At 54.5% G+C, this 16,435-nt stretch overlaps 5 protein-coding genes across 5 annotated transcripts; 2 read left to right on the top strand and 3 right to left on the bottom strand.

The window, feature by feature from the left end:
• Positions 1-938: 938 nt before the first annotated feature.
• Positions 939-2,270, bottom strand: LMH87_005089 (uncharacterized protein; the record flags this gene model as incomplete). Its single annotated transcript, XM_056202743.1, has 4 exons — positions 939-1,422; positions 1,476-1,628; positions 1,684-1,975; positions 2,033-2,270. 4 exons carry the CDS (start codon positions 2,268-2,270, stop codon positions 939-941), a joined length of 1,167 nt encoding a protein of 388 aa, XP_056058269.1.
• A 2,309-nt stretch (positions 2,271-4,579) lies between these two features.
• LMH87_005090 (uncharacterized protein) lies at positions 4,580-6,079 on the bottom strand (the record flags this gene model as incomplete). The annotated part of the gene is made up of 1 exon (XM_056202744.1): positions 4,580-6,079. The coding sequence occupies one exon, from the start codon at positions 6,077-6,079 to the stop codon at positions 4,580-4,582; it is 1,500 nt and encodes a 499-aa protein (XP_056058270.1).
• A 3,852-nt stretch (positions 6,080-9,931) lies between these two features.
• LMH87_005091 (uncharacterized protein) lies at positions 9,932-11,326 on the top strand (the record flags this gene model as incomplete). The annotated part of the gene is made up of 1 exon (XM_056202745.1): positions 9,932-11,326. The coding sequence occupies one exon, from the start codon at positions 9,932-9,934 to the stop codon at positions 11,324-11,326; it is 1,395 nt and encodes a 464-aa protein (XP_056058271.1).
• Positions 11,327-11,923: 597 nt separating this feature from the next.
• Positions 11,924-15,102, bottom strand: LMH87_005092 (uncharacterized protein; the record flags this gene model as incomplete). Its single annotated transcript, XM_056202746.1, has 3 exons — positions 11,924-13,782; positions 13,835-14,704; positions 14,769-15,102. The coding sequence occupies 3 exons, from the start codon at positions 15,100-15,102 to the stop codon at positions 11,924-11,926; spliced, it is 3,063 nt and encodes a 1,020-aa protein (XP_056058272.1).
• Positions 15,103-15,477: 375 nt separating this feature from the next.
• LMH87_005093 (uncharacterized protein) lies at positions 15,478-16,225 on the top strand (the record flags this gene model as incomplete). Its single annotated transcript, XM_056202747.1, has 3 exons — positions 15,478-15,589; positions 15,668-15,899; positions 15,985-16,225. The coding sequence occupies 3 exons, from the start codon at positions 15,478-15,480 to the stop codon at positions 16,223-16,225; spliced, it is 585 nt and encodes a 194-aa protein (XP_056058273.1).
• Positions 16,226-16,435: the final 210 nt, after the last annotated feature.

A 16,435-nucleotide genomic window follows, 5' to 3' on the forward strand; every position in this document is an offset into this window, starting at 1 on the left:
GTGTGGTGGGGTTGCGGGCGGGAGGCTTTTCGAGTACGGGTACAGGTACAAGCCTCAAGAATGGACTTGCTGTTTTAAAAACGAGTCTTGACATGATCTGGAATGCAGCTGAATTCTGTATATACTGTTGAGTCCGCGAGATCATTCTTCTCCCTTGGCATTGCCTCAAGCGGAGATGTGTCCCTGCACGAAAAACCCTCATCGACAAACAACAATTGCAGTGCGTTACGTTACATTTTTTTTTCCGCTGCTAATATTAATACGATACCGTTCTATCCGTGCATTTACCTACGATAATTATTCCAACTTTGGCTGTGACAAATAAGCCTTTCAGCCAAGAACCCGCTCTGAGGGTACTCCGGAGATCTCAAAACTGTGTCACTGTTCGTACATTAGTGAGCAGCGCTAATTCACCAAGAAACGCGCTCCGTGTCACACGGGCCAGTGAGAAGCACAACCGAAGGTAGCATCCCGTAAGCCTCCTTAAACTACCGTCTGATTGGTAAGGACCGGACACAGACCGGACAGAGAAGCTCGTTCTAGCCACACAAGGACGCATCGCCGGCTCCGCCTCACGTTCGGAACTCGCGCTGGCTGGGTCAGCCTGAAACGATTTTGTTTAGTGCCATGCCTGTAAGGCAACAGGGATCTGCCTCGCTGACGGATATCATCAACCCTTCTGCCCGGGCATCTAGGCGACTGAGTCAATAGAGGAAGGAGGCAAGCTCTGTGCTTGAAACGACGGCGCGCATGGCGTCCTTCGTGTGTATTGTAATGTAATGTACAGTCGCAAAAAATCATGGCCTGCTCTGGGCGTTGGTAGCTTCCGTCTAAGCGTACAAAATGGTAAAGACTCCGTGGTATGCCCTGCAATAAAAACAAAGTATATGTTCCCCAATTCCATTCTTCTTTCTTGTCAAATCGAAAGACATGGCTGCTCAAACCATGTGGCGCTCGAACTGGTGCTTTGGATATGTCGTTGTGCCGTCCGGATTCGACTCCCCTTCGCGCGCTACGTAGGAGACGTCGACGCTCATGGTTCTCTTGATGCCCACGAACTCCTCCGTGCTACCCTCGCTCCTGTAGTTTGTCTCGAGAGGATCAACCAGCGTGGTTAGCTGGGTGTCGAGATCTCCGCCGCGTTTCTTGGAGCCTTTGGAGTTGCCAAATGTACCCGAACGAGGACCAAGGTGGTGCGGCGTGTCGCTCAGCTGATACGAGTCGTCGCTGGCGGAGCCAAACAGTTTGGGAATCAGGTTGGCGAGCGGCTGGCGCAGAGATGGCGCACAAGCGCAGATAACACCGACAGTCGATTCGACTTGGGTCCAGATGACGGAAGTGCCAGTGGCCCAGGTAAAGTCCTTGGCAAATGTGGCGTTGAAGTTGAGACTAATCATGCGTTCGATACTCGTGATGCAAACGCTGTCAGAATAGTTAGTGAGCTGGAACTCTAAGGGGAGGGATGCGTCACTAACAATGCTCCGAGAACAAAGACCACCAAGAGGCCCAACTTGGCGCGGCGGTTCATCTGTAGCTTAAGGACGAGCGGAACAGGGAGAATCAAGACAATGACGTCCATGAACGTGTTCCAGCCCGATTGAGCATACCAAAATGCTTTGATATTGATACTGCGTTACTGGGTTAGCAAATCCGCAGAAATTTTTAGCTGCCGAGCTTACATACCATTGCCCGTGCAGAGTTTTGTCCCAGGAAAAGGAAACGGGGTGGCATTGTAGAATAGTCGTGATGTTGAGCGCCACTAATCCAAGACTGATGTGTATAATCAAGCCCCAGCAAATGACTCGGAACTTTTGCTGCGGAAAGATGTCGAGATACAGAAAGAGGAATGACAGTTTCGAGATTCCGACGGTATTTTTTACGAAGCACTGGAAGATGAAGAAGTAGAGCAGCGAATTGTAGCGCTGCTCGGGTGTCAGGTAAGGCGCGTGATGACCGAAGCCCCATTGAACAATTGCTAAAGACTGCCATTAACATCGCAGAAGAAGAAATGTTGGCCTGCGCTGAAACATACCGGTTGAAACGCATGCTACTTGAATAATGTTAAAGACGAGGCCGACGACGACGCAAATGTCTGCGCGATTGAGCGTTCCGGCATTGTGCTTGATACAGCGCCACCAGACTCGAAAAGCGACGACGATGGCGCTGAAGATCAGGAGAGGAATGTTGGCGTAGAGAAAGTTCCAACCTTGTTTTGTGTCGGGCGTGTTGGGAATATAGAGCGCCGGCGGCGTTGTGTTGTTTGATGCCATTTCTTTCTACTCTCTCGCCACCCGTCTAATAACGAAAGGAAGCAAGACTGGCCAACGTCAATGCCAAGTACCGTTTAAAGAGAGGAAAGAGACGTCGGGCTTGGCGAGTAGTGCGAACTGGCGAGAGATGTCGGTCGAAAAGAAATCGGTGGACTGGGCTATAAGGAAGCAGACGACATGATTGCGCGGAGGAAGCGAGCAAGAAGGCCGTTTATCTGGATTTCGCTTGGTTCATTTTGCCGAAGGGAATCTGCGAAGACTATTCTGCGTCAGGATAAGACGAACTCTACCGGGAGCCGGCCCTCGCCAAGAAACGAGAGGCAGGGCCACCGAGCCAGGGAAGTTACAGTGCAGTAGCGCTTGGTTGGTGTTGGATGTCTTTGGTGGAGCTCGGGCCCGGGTTGGTCGGCCGTGGTTGGTGAGCGCGGAATCAGTCTATTTTGGATATCGAGGTGTGAGACTTTTTGTGGGAGTGATGTCGTGGGTATGAGACACGGCTGACGATAGTTGGGGGTCGAGACGTCAATATGTGATTGAAGGCGAAATATACAATGAGGAGGAAGAGAGACTAAGAAGCGGCAGCTTCGCAGACACTTGGGACCCGAGCAGTGCCAGCTGTCAGGCAATGATGACGCTGAGGTTGCAGTATTTGCTGGCAGGAGACGTAGGCGATGCGACTCACTGTCTGCCCATTAGCACTGCTACCATGCTGCTGGTATGACCAAAGGAAGAATTTAGCGTATGTTTAGAAGCTACAGATTACAGAGGACTCTACAGATACATATGCATAGTGACAAGTGAGTACGGACTAGCGCCAGTTGCTGCAGCCTAGGATTAGAGGATGGGATGCCAAAGCTTTTCACTGGCCGCCAACATCACCCGCGCAACTCATTGCAATAAAGATGTGGAAAGTACAAGTACGTTTCTACAAGCTGAAGGCCACCCAAGCCCACTAAATGATGGCCCCTAAGGACGGGATAGGACAAGGGTGCCCTGAAAAAAAGGCGGAGTGGCGCCGCGGACGGGACGGTCCTTGTAAGTGCGCCACCGAAGCCGGTCGGGGATAGTTATTGCTCGGTTCGGACGACGTCCTCTACTTGTAATACTGAGATAGTAGGCACTTTGGGTTCCACACACACTCATCTGCGTCCGGCGCACAGAAACATGAATGGAAAACTGGCACACTGGTTGACTGGTTACGGTTAAATGCGCACATGAGGAAAGAAGAAAGAGGCCACAAGCTCTCGCTGAGATGTGCCGGGGACCGGCCGCATGTTTCCAGGCCGATCGGCAGTGGCTGGCTGTCGTGGCTTTTCCCACATCCGCAGACCGCCACTGAAGTCATGTTAATTAAAAAGGCCGCCAATATGTGATTGGCATATTCAGCCTTCATTTGTCCTTCATCTGCTTCCCTCCCAGCATTCTACTCGCCCCAGCACCCAGCAGGCCGTCTTTTCACGCGACTTGACCACTTACCGTCAAGAATGTCCCCGCGGAGATGCCCAGTCGGCGCCTGCGAGAAACCTCAACTCAGAATCCTGTCCGGCCGAAAGACAGACAGAGGCCCAGGCCCTAGTTCGTGGCTCGGCTTGCTGACGGACCCAATCGCCCGTCCTTCCGCCCCCGGCTAGTGCTAGCCTGGCCGGATAGAGCCCCCAAGCTAGTCGAGCGGAAAGGAAACTGTGAATAACACTATCCTGTAGCTGAACGAATTGACAGGGGTGGTCGGGGACGACAAGTGATCCGCCTGCCGTTCAAAGCGTAGTTTCATTCTCTGCTGAGGCGACTTTTGTCCCACAACTGTAGTAGTGGTGTAGTTGAGTGGTATCGTGCCCCTCCTGTTTCTCATCTCGTCTCAACTCGACTCAACAAGGAAGAACTCTAGAAAAGGCAGGCAGGCGCGGAACCTTCCTAGCGTACTTGCTCTCGTCATCGTTTGTTGGCCGTGGACTCGATGGCTCATTCGGCTTACTTCTCGAAGTGTCTTAGATCACCGACAGCCTGCTCCACCGTATCAAGCTGGGATCCTTTGTAGTCTGAAGAAGAATTTTTACAGTTTACCCCTGATGGGCTGCATACCCTCGTAATTTCTGGTACCCGCCGTTGTTCATCGGGAGCTCCAGAGCAGGCTCCCCTGTATTTGCTGCTATTGCTGTGAATTGCGAGCACGCCAACGGAGAGACCAACCGAGTTTGCCTTTGCCATATTTAGACACAAGATGAGGATCCAATGAACAAGATAATGCAGAAAATCAAGACAGATGAGCCCATGAACTTTTTTAACCCTCAACGCCGGAATGCTTCTATGAACTAGTACGTGTATATGAACCGAGGGTGCGCATCGCCCAAGTTGTCGCCCTCCTCCTCCAACAGGTAATCTCGCTTGCCCGCCCTCTTCTGCTTGTTCTCCCACCACAAGCCCGCGGCGTACACGCAGATGAGGGTAAACGCCATGCACATGAGCCCGCACGAAAGCCGGAAGCCCAGCCAGTAGTGCGGCGCCGTCTTGGACTGGAACGCCAGCGAGGCGACGAAGCCGCCGGCGTTGCCGAGGCCAATCTCCATGCCGACCGCAAAGGCCGTCTTGTACGCCCCGGCGACGTTGTTGAGAAGCAGGATCCACGCGCTCGGCAGCACACTAAAGGAGCCGGCCGCGATGAGGTAAAGCGCGCCGTAGCGGGCGTTGACTGGCACGCGGTCCTGGTTCAGCAGCACCACATAGCCCAGGATGGCCACGAAGCAGCCCAGCAGCGCGAAGCCGGTGCGGTGCCGGAGCTTGTCAGACGCGTACGCCACCGCGAGCGTAAAGGCTGAGGCCGCCACGAAGATGGGAATCACGAGGCCTTGGATCGCCTTGACCGTGTAGTGCGGCTGCAGCACCTTGACGATGGTCGGCGCGAACAGCGTGATGGAGTAGACAGAGGAGATGTTGCCGACAATGATGAGCGCGCTCAGGTAGACCTTCCAGTCGGTCGCGCAGCGCACAATCGCCTTTCTGTCCAGCACGTCCATGCGTCCGATGATGCCGTCCTCGCGGATGCGGCCCTCGAGCACCGCGCGCTCGCTCGCCTGCAGCCACTTGGCCGACGCGGGCCAGTTTGTCATGAACGGCCAGCACATGGCCGTGACGACAATGGTTATCAGGCCCTCGATGATGAAGATCCAGCGCCACCCGCTGTAGCCGTTGGACGCGTGGATGCTCGCGACGCCGTAGGCCAGCAGGCCGCCAAAAGCGTTGGACACGGCGTTGCCAACGTGCAGCATGCTCAGGCGCCACTGCAGCTCGTAGCGCGGGTAGTACGCCGACAGCAGAAAGATGGAGCCCGGGATGAGGCCGGCCTCAAGGACGCCGATGAAGAAGCGCATCGCGACCAGCCCGCCGAAGCTGCGCACCAGGCCCTGGCCAATGGTGAAGAGGCCGAGCAGGACGCACTCGAGGCACAGCACGGCCGTCGGCGAGAAGCGCTTCACGAGCCAGTTGCTCGGGACCTCGGCGATGATGAGGCCGACAAAGACGACGACGGTCGCAATGTTGAACTGGTTGCTGCGCGGGTCCATGTGCAGGTCCTTCTCCAGCCCTTGGATGCGCGCGGTGCCAATGTTGACGCGGTCAATCAGCGAGATGAACCACAGGATGAAGAGCGGCGGCAGCAGCCGCACGTCGAGCTTCCAGATGAGCTTGCGGTACTCGGCGTCGGTCATGCTGTGGTCGGGCGTGCTGAACTCGCTGCGGTTGGCCGTCGAGAGCGGATCGAGGGCGACGGCGCCCACGTCCTTTTCATCCGCCCTTTCCACGTCCTCTTGAGCCATGCCGAGTGGTGACCTTCGGCCTCGGGTTCGTTTTTTTGAGAGAAAAAAGGCAATCGTAGGACGTTCTCTCGAAGAGGGGGTTATTGTCGCGCGAATGTTTGTGACATTAGGATGTGGACGGTGCGTGCGTGTAGGTGATGGATGTCAATTGGTACAGCAAGACAAGACTGAAAGCTTGAATGTGGCAAAAAGCAAAGCCGTCATGAGGGGCGCCTGACTACGAAATAACGGACAGAAAAGAAGAAGGAAAAAGTAGGGCAAAAAGCTCCTTTGCATGCACACAAGATCCTAGCCTCGGCGATTATATGCATCTAAGATTTTGTCTCGGACTAGAGGGGCATTCGTAGGCGTTCGGGGGGAGTTCGTACCATAAGCGAACTCCAGAGTCGGCCGCCACGCGAGGGATAAAAACGAACTCCGCTAACGATTCAATCATTTCTTGCTCCTTTAATTGGCAAGTTTAGCTAGCCTCTCTTCCTTCGTAACGTGGTTGACATGGGTGCACAGTACTACCCACCAAATGAGGTGTACATACGATGAAGAAAGACACTATTTCTCGCAGCAGGATACAGACTATTCACCCTAGAACTGCAGACTAAGTGACGAGGTGGCCCAGTATGCTCCATATAGCTTACAGCCGAATGCTTTACAGGTGTGTTCTGGTCCTCCTCTCCAACCTCTTTCGACGGTAGCGACGAGGCGCGGCCCCACTGACAAATTCCCTTGTACAATGTACATGATACTGGTGCTATGTATCCTTGCTGCAGGCCAGGCTTGCATTAGTTTCTTCAGCATGGGCTGACGGACGAAATGAAAAAGGACTGGGTGACAGAGTGCCACGCTTTTGAGGTTCTTTGACCATTGCTCGTCGCCACTTGGTAGACTAGCCTATTGTCAGTCGCGTATTAATGAAAAAATCGGCACGCCTGTGGTTTTGGGCTGCCTTGCACCACTGACGAAGCCATGATTATGGGCAGTTGCATGCGTCTGCCAAGGGGCTGGAAACTAGACCTAGTGGGACAAAAGCCTAGCAAACTATTACAAACGGTTATTTCCTGATCACCCCCATTGCTGGGTAACCGTCCATTTGCGCCGGTGGATGGGCGCTGTGTTAGATTATGAGCGCAAATGTGCGGCAAAGTACTGGTACCTAGGCCTTAATGGGAAGTGCAGCCGACGGAGGCGATCAGCGAGGCTACCACAACGTGGGCTGGTAGCCCTACTGGTACCCTGAAGCTTCAAGATGACCTCACTCATTCGTGTACGAAGGTAGAGCTACCAAAATCCGATTGAAGGAGTGCTGGAAGCCAGTGGTGCGTGCCGAAATCAGCGTTGGGCAGAGCACGGTCAAGTAGGATGCCATGTTATGGTGTAATGTATATGTCAATGGACTTGACGTGTAAGAAACAGTATATGTTACGCAGAGTGTCGGAAAAACAAAACATGAGATCAACAACTCAGTATTCACCAGCGAATCTTGGACGATCTGCAGTGGGAAAAGGCTCCTCGGTACACTCTTGTACACACTTCACGTCAAGCTTGCAGTCACACAAAGCCCCAAAGCCATATAACCATCCGCAAGCTGTAGTAGTATGAAAAATGGGCGTAGTTTATCCCTTAACATAGCCTCTATTTTCTTCATGAGTAACTAGTGCCCAACAACCCGAAGATAGCCTTCTCCCACAGCCAGGTTTTGCGCCCTCTCGCTGCGTGGCCGATGTTGTGTCTCATGTTCAGCCATCTCAAATACATCGCCATGGACCAACGGACAGGGCCGAAACTCTGAAATTCTGCGTACTGCTTGGATCTATCAATGCCGTGCCGCACCGCCGTTCCAGGCAGTGAAACGATTTGCTCAAGTGGCTAGCTGACATGTCTGACTTATAAGACAGATTTTCCCACGAACCTGGCATCAGGCTGTGCAGGCCTCGTATAAGACAGGGGCCGCAAAACTTCGTTGCTTTGACTACACTTTCCCGAAACTTTTTGCTTACATTTCCACAGGTGGATTGCGACTGTGCTCACTTGGCTCTCACCGGTGCTGTACATTGGTTTATGAGGGCAGCTGAAGCGGGCGCATCACCCAGAACAAGACAACAGGTGAGACACAGCGCGGCAGCTACAGTACTGGTTGGTGTGCCTATCGATCGATTAGACACCTGCGATACACGATAGATCTCACTACTTGGCAAAACAAAAAACGCTCGGCAGATATGAAAACTGCTCCTAGCATCGTGTCTTGCGACTTGGGAACAGCTTCAGCTCATGTTGTGTCTATGGCGCCTAGACGCTGGCCATCATCTTTACTACGCCAGACGCAGTCCTGTGCGATCTTCTTCCCTTATACGATCCACGTAGCTTTACGGTACTTCGACGGCGAAAGGCTACATGACGCTGCCAGCCGGCTACAACCTCCCCAAATGCATTCGTAGGCCGGAGCTGGATCGACGCGACGGCCCGACAGCTTCGGTGACTGTGTCTCGGCTCCCAGCCTGGCTGCGCTGACACATGTTTTAGTTGGCAATGGCAAGATTGCTCACGATATTTCATCTATTCCAGGGGAGGTCCAAGGTATAAAAGCCCTGGGTCAACTTGATCCCAAGCTGTAGCTTTTGCCTTCCATCAACACCTTGTTTTATCCATACCACTATATCTTCGCTCTTCACAACAATTAATTATGAAGACTGTTACTCTTCTTCTCACCACTCTAGCGGGATCGGCTCTGGCGCTCGCTGCAGCAAGCCCTTTTGCCGGAGCCAGCCTCGAGAAGCGACTAAGCTGCGAGATCCCCAACCTCGGCTGCTACAACAATAGAGACTGCTGTGGTGGCCTCAAATGCGACTTCAGCGATAACTGTTGCCTTCCCGACTATGACGACCAATATGGCCGCAAGAAGAGACAAGATTGTGGCTGCTGCCGCAAATAGATGGATACATCAGCTGCAAAGTCGGGAAAGACGACAGTCGTTGTATGGAGTTCTCCGGACGGAGTTTAAGCTCGGCCGACTGTCAACAGGTTACCGCCTGAGCAAACCTATCAAATCAATATAGGAAAAACTCAAGACAAAAAATTGCCAATTTGCCCATTTGCTTGTACTGCTCCCCGTGAATATTGAATCGTGTAGGAATGAAAAAGGCGGACATATTGCGAATGTCGAAGAATCGGAAATCGCCACCGGGTAAGGCACCCACCAGTAGTGCTCGGGCCCGAGCTGATCGCCGCGTGTAAGTGGTACCTAGTCAGTCATCCGAACGGAAAAGCAAAAGCATAAGAAATCTCAAAAATCACTTCCACAAGTCGAGTAGATTTCAATACAAAAATTGGCGTGTATCGGTGCATCTCGGTCCCGAATGATTACCCCGTAGCCAAACCATCGGGGTCGGGGAACAAACCGTGGCCGCCATTTGCCTCCCGAAATACGCTTGCGTAGGCCCGTAGGGCTGGCCGCGCGGCTTTGCCAACCTAGACAAAGACTCACGCGCCAACCACACAATTGCTGTTTAGCATGTGGCAAACGCCCATTCCCCTTTGCTACCTTGGCCAAGCAACAGTCATTTTCTAGTTGGTTCGAGGCGTGCGTTGCGTACACCTGGGCAACGTACTAGTTTCAGCCGCCCAGGCACCGGTTGTCCAAGTATTGCGTGTATGACTTACACGGCTGAACGGCTGCCTTGATAAGTGCAGCAGTCAGTGTATATAAAATGTAGACTCTATCCAACTTTGATTCCATCTCTTTTTTGATTCCTGATTTTTCAGAGTCTCACTCTTCCACATCTCCAAACCCCCAAAACACCCACTACCTCAACATCATACATATTTCCTCGTATAACCAGCAAAGTTTACACCGAAATCATGGCACCCCCTCACCAACCCAACAAAAACGAGTATCCGGACCCCGCCGCCTTCTTCCAGCAGATGATGGGCGGCTTCGATCCCAACCGCTCCGCTGCTACCGGTCGAGGCGTCGACCACAGCGGCGCCGACAACACCACCAACAACAACGCCAACTACCCTACCTTCTGGCCTGGCTTCCCCTTTGGCAGGCCTCCTCACCCTCCTGGGCCTCCGGGCGTTGACCACCCTCGGCCTCCCAGCCCTCCCGCGCCTCCCGGTCCCGGCCCTGTGCCTCCCCCGCCCCCTCCTCCCGACCACGGCCGCCACGGCCGCCATCGCCATCACCACCCCCCCGGAGCTTGGTCTTGGGGAGGATCCGGCGGCGGCGGCGGCGGTTGGGGCGACTGGGATGGCGGCAATGACGGCGACTTTCACTTTGGCGATGGCCACCGTCACGGTCGCCACGGTGGTCGTCACGGACGTCGCGGCCGCCACAACCACGACGGCGACGAAGAGGGCACTCGCGAGAAGCCCGTCGATGTCTCTGCAGACGAAAAGAACAACGAAAAGTCTTCCTCCGATGAGAAAAGGGCAACCCGCTCCGGCGATGAAAAGACCGGCTCTCCTGATACCGTGAGAGACGACGTCCGCGACCCCGACGAAATGGTGCCCGAGTACGAAGAGGCAGCCAACAACAAAAACGAGGCCTTCACCGGCGGCTGGGGCGGCTTTGGCGGTCACGGCTGGGGAGGACGTCGCGGTCGCGGCGGCTTCGGTGGTGCTGGTCGCGGCGACTGGCACCGTGGATTCGGCGGCCGCCGCCATCACCCGGACCGCCGCAGCTGCCACTTCAACACCGCTCCCTTTGGCACTGATGCCGGCCCCGGCTCCAACGCCGGCCCCAATGCGTTCAGCTTTCCCGACATGATGCGCGGATTCATGAACCACCCCTTCCTCCAGCACATGAGCGCCGCGGCCCGTAACTACAGCGGCAACGCCGACGGCAACAACACCACCGAGAACCACGACGACGTCGACTCCTTCTCGCCGCCCGTCGACCTCTTCAACACGGCCGCGGCCTACGTCCTGCACGTCGCCCTCCCGGGCGTCAAGCGCGAGGATGTCGGCGTCCACTGGGACCCGGAGCACGGCACCCTCTCCGTCTCGGGCGTCGTGCACCGCCCCGGCGACGAGGCCTTTCTGCAGACGCTGCACTCGGCCGAGCGCCGCGTCGGCGTCTTCGAGAAGAAGATTACCCTCCCGCCGCGGGATCTGAGCGCTGCGCAGGAGCAGCCGCGCGAGGAGATTGATGCGGAGGGCATCGCGGCCAAGCTCGACGATGGCGTCCTGGTCATCATTGTGCCCAAGATGGAAAAGGAGTGGACAGAGGTCCGCAAGGTTGACATCTTGTAAGGAGTATAATGCGGTCTGAACGTGATACGAATAAGAAAACAAAAAGGAGAATTTTTTTTCCATAAAAACAACCACAAACAAGGTGTCTGCTACGGCACTGATGCATGAAAAAACAGGACGATTTTAATGACGATTTTGCTTGAAACAGATTGCAAAAGAATACCCGAAAAGGATTAATGCAGAGGATATTTAAATGAATGAAATTTGTAACCGAATATACAGCTCCCCATGCATAAACCGTGACACGATGTCAAGCCCACAGCCCTCTGAGGCTGCTGCCCTAGACCCAGAGACGTGCATGTCGACCGCTCAAGTCGCGACGGACACCTCAGTCTGGCTGTAGGATAAAAATCGTATGATAAATCAACAGAGATAAAAATTGGCCCCTTAGTAAATACCTATAGAACAATACATCAAACGCCGTGACACACAGTATTAAACCCATCACGCCACCTGCCACATCCAGTGCCCGTCGTCACTTCCAGTACATACAAGAACTTTCTCCCAAAAACATTTGACATCTAATCCTGCTTCCTTCATAACAGTCATCCATGGTATATCTCTCAATGCGTTGTACATGCTCGCGGTCCAATCGTCTCAGACCACAGCCGTGACTCGTCGGACGCTTCGTCTAGCACCGTCACCCGTGATGGTGATGGCGTTCTCCGCCTCCAGTGTCCTCATGACTTCTGTGAATTCGGCCTGCTCGACCGGCACACTCGAGTTCTCGCTCAGGCGACGTGCAACGTCGCTCCAGCGCACGGCATTGCCGGCCGAGGTCATCTCGTCCAGCAGTCGGAGAGTGGCGTCCTTGAGATCCGCCTTGCGCTTGCGGTCGACAGCGCTGGTACCCTCGGTCAGGAGGCTCATGTCGATACGGCCCTGGGCGTCCGTGGCCGCCGTCTTGAGCGCGCTTTGGATGAGACGGTTGGCTTCCTGCACATCCTCGCGGGTGACGACCTCGGACAGACGCATCTTGGCGTGGGCTTCGGCGAGACGAATCATTGATTCAAGCTGTCTGGTAGTAGCGGTAATGCGCTTCTCGGCGGCGCGGACGTCCTGACCGAGGGCGCGCATAGCAATATAGCACTCAACAAGCTCCCTGCCAGCCTCTTCAGAGATGGTAGGCTGGATTTGGGAGCGCGCATATGAAATGTACATGGTGAGAAACTCAACGGGGAGAATGTCCATGGCAGACGGGGCAGACTGGGGCTTGTCCTCAATGTAGAGGGACAGCAAGTGCTTGGCCAGACGCCTGTCCATCTTTTCGTCGACACGGTCTAGCATCAGGTAGACGAGATCGAAACGAGAAAGAAGTGTAGGCGGCAGGTCGATGTTTTGAGGTACCGACATGTCAGGGTTGTATCGACTGCCGATGGGATTGGCAGAGGCGAGAATGCTGGTTCTAGCATTAAGAGTGGTAATGATGCCAGCCTTGGCGACGGAGACAGTCTGCTGTTCCATCACTTCGTGGAGGACGGACCGTGTAGCGTCAGACATCTTGTCGAACTCGTCGATGCAGCAGACACCACCATCAGACAAAACCAGAGCGCCAGATTCGAGGACGAGCTGTTTGGTTTCCGGATCACGAGTGACATATGCGGTCAAACCGACAGCCGAAGAACCTTTGCCACTGGTATAGACACCACGTGGCGCAATTCTGTGGACGTATGCAAGAATCTGAGATTTGGATGTCGAAGGATCACCACAGAGGAGAACGTTGATGTCACCTCTGTATTTGGGGCTACCACCTTTCTGAAAGGTCTTGTTTGTGCCACCAAAGAGCTGGAGAAGAATGCCCTTCTTCACATCGTCCAACTCATAGACAGATGGAGCGAGAGACCTAGAGAGGAGGTCATAGATATCTTCACGCGCAGCAGTCTCACGAATCTTTTGCTCGTTCTCCGGGGAAAAGGTGCGAGTCTCCTGAATGTCATTCGCGCCTCTGTCGGCGTCTTCATCACCCTCAACCCCGAGGGTGGATGCATCAACACCCATTCGCTTCTTGTCTACCTTTTGCACGTGGAGAACATCGACGTAGGTCTTGTAGACGCTCTTGACAGCGCGCTGACGCGGGTTCACGCGAACGGCGCTAACACGGAAAATGCCAGTAAGCTCAACACGGTCACCAGCCTTGCAAAAGTCGACCAGTTCGTTGTAGACGCAGACGGAGACGGAGTGGGGTGTCTGACCGGCAGGCACAGCGTCCGGAGTCTCTTGCAGCTTAATGACCTGCTTGTCTTCGAAAGAGCAGCGGTTGTGAACGATTTGCATAGAGTTCTTGGACTCGCAGATAGGGCGAGGACATTCGGTGGGCTCGCGGATCTTGCCACGGTCAAGGCCAACGTTTACAGAGTGGTTGCAAACGTTGCATCGGAAAAAAGCGTCCTTCATATCGGGGATGACTGGGGTCGTACGGATGACTAGGCCCTTGATGCAAATGAGGCGGTCCATGTCTATAGGCCTGTCAGATTGAAATTGCGAATGAGCGCGGAATGAAGGACTTACCAGACGGGTTGAGATCTCTCAAATTGGTTGTCTTGTCCAAGCCGAATGGACGAACGACGTAGATGGAAGAGGCAACCTGGTCTTCAAGAGAAGGCTGAGGGTCTTGTGTAGGACGGGGAGTAGCAGGCTCATCCGGTCTGTCAGAGCTTGGAAATACAGGCTCCGAGCTCTGTCTGGTCCGCTGAGACTCGCCCTGGCCGTTGCTGCTTTGCGTTGGTCTGTTTCGTAGACCCTCAGCGCGGGCAATCTCGACCATGAGATCGTGCACGGACTGATCCATAACAGGAACAATTTCCTGGGGATATGCCTGTATCTGGTGCCAGAGCTTTCTCGTCGGAGGATAAAGGTTCAGGTCGGAAATATCCAGATAGAGTCGTGTGGCACCAAGGAGGAGCATGTTTTCAAGGGCTTCCTGATAAGGCTTGGACTCGGCGTCCGGGTCAGCGCGCACCTCTGCCTCTAAGAGACCGTCACGGTACATGCGATACTTCTGGGTAAAGTTGCGGAGAAAGTCCTTGAAGGCAGCGAAAGTGTCATCAATAGACACCGTGGTGCCCCAAATGAGACTCTGGCCCTGCCCGCCAAGGACATCGGCTTCGGAAGTATTGGTGTCGCGATTAGTGTATGAAGGGGCGTCGGAACCGTCAACTGGCCCCTCGCGGACAACCCGGCCAGTCTCGTCGAGAATGACACGGCGTGGCGCACGAGGGGTGCGGTGAGCATCAGAGTTGATGTCACCACGTCTGCGCGAGGCAGTGCTGCCTGCGTCAGACCCGAGGAACAAGCCACTGCTCTCACTGCGTAGCTCGGAATGGTGTCGTAAGGAGCGTCCAGGGCTGGAGCTCGGCTCGTATCTGATGGGAGATGATTCTGAAAGCAATTTAGTTAGTCATGCTGATACGCAAAATCTTGAGTAAGCGCGAGACAATAGTACCTCCAGCAAGGGTGTGTCTGGCCCGTGGGGTAGCCTGGTCGTCTACGACGGACTGTGTGTCGCTCATTTGGCGGAGCGGTGAGCTCGGGGGAGCACCATTGCCAGCATGCGTGCTCTGGCTATCCGTCATCTGGCGCAGAGGCGACGACACATCGCCTGTGGCGCCGCGCTGGGCATCATCATCACGACCGGGCGACGAGGACTGGAAGAAGATGGGGCTGGAAGCCCGCTGAGAGGGGGGATCACTGGGCACGTTGGCAGAGGACTGGCGTGCAGAGCGACGAGGAGTCGCGGACTGCGAGCTCCGTTGCCTGCGATGAGATGGCGACGACATCTTTGCGAAGGCGAATTGTGAATGAATGAAGATGGGAGAAGGCGTCGAGGCCAACTTTGCAGGGAGAGATGAAGTGGTCACAAATTGTTTAAGCAGCACCAACGAGGGGCAAGGGATCAAATCGGGGCGGGTCGCGTCAGGTACAATGGGCTGGGGACGCGTAAAGTGGTTTTCTCAGACGCGTTTCCCATTATCAGGTAGGACGTAGTGGCCCGTGCGCACGCGACATCGAAGCCGGAGCGGCGAAAAGTTACGCCGCAGATTGCGGGCTGGAGGGGCTCGCAGGACACCTGGTTAACTTGCTTGCTACTGGCCAGCGACGGTGTGACAGCCTCAGCTTCAGTTTAACGATTGATCACGCCCAGCCCGCCTAAAATGTCTCCTGGAATGACCTTGTTCTCGGTCCAGGCCATCCTGGTCCTGAGCACCGAAGACGGTTCAAGAATATTCGCCAAATACTTTACACCTCCCCACGCCGCTCCCACAGGTAACAATGCCTCTCGTGCCCCCTGTCCAATGGTTCGTCCACCGCACAGTCGACTAACTTGAGCTTCCCTCGTCGCAGCTGGTTCCGGCAGCTCCTACCCCGATACCAAGTCACAAAAAGCCTTTGAGAAGGGCCTCATTGAGAAGACGGCCAAGCAGACTGGCGATATTATCCTCTACGACAACCGCATCGTTCTGTACAAGCTCGAGTCCGACGTCATGATCTACCTTGTCGGTGCCGCCGACGAGAACGAAATTCTGCTATATAATACCCTACTCGCGCTTAGAGATTCCCTGCATCTGCTGTTCAAGTACGGGCCCTTCAAGTCGCGTGCAGGCTTGCGCGCGCATCAAGTCCAGCCGCATACCAGACGATGCTAACCTCCATTTCCTTAGGCAATCTGTTGACAAGCGCACCATTGTCGAAAACTACGACCTCGTTTCGCTTGCCATTGACGAGATTGTTGACGACGGCATCATCCTCGAGACCGACCCCACGATCGTAGTCCAGCGCGTCAGCCGCGCACCTACCCAGGACCTCCAGGTTGGTCGCATCGATCTTAGCGAACAGGGTGTCAACAATCTGGCGCAGCTCGGCAAGTCCAAGCTCGCCGACTGGTTGCGGCAGGGTCTGTAAATCTGGCTCAGGAAGTGTACGGGGCATCGGGAGGCGCGAACAATCTTCCTGCTAGGGTAGCAGGACATGAAGGAAACGAATATCAAAGCATCACAAGACGGGGGCAGGATAATTAACTGAGACCTAAAAGAAGGATGCTCAGTGGCGTGACGACAACTGACGCAGAGCAAACCGCGCAATATTTTAGAGGGTATAAAAAATCTATCTTTC

The sequence above is a fragment of the Akanthomyces muscarius genome, chromosome 1 (genome assembly GCF_028009165.1).
Source record: "Akanthomyces muscarius strain Ve6 chromosome 1, whole genome shotgun sequence".
NCBI lineage: Eukaryota > Fungi > Ascomycota > Sordariomycetes > Hypocreales > Cordycipitaceae > Akanthomyces > Akanthomyces muscarius.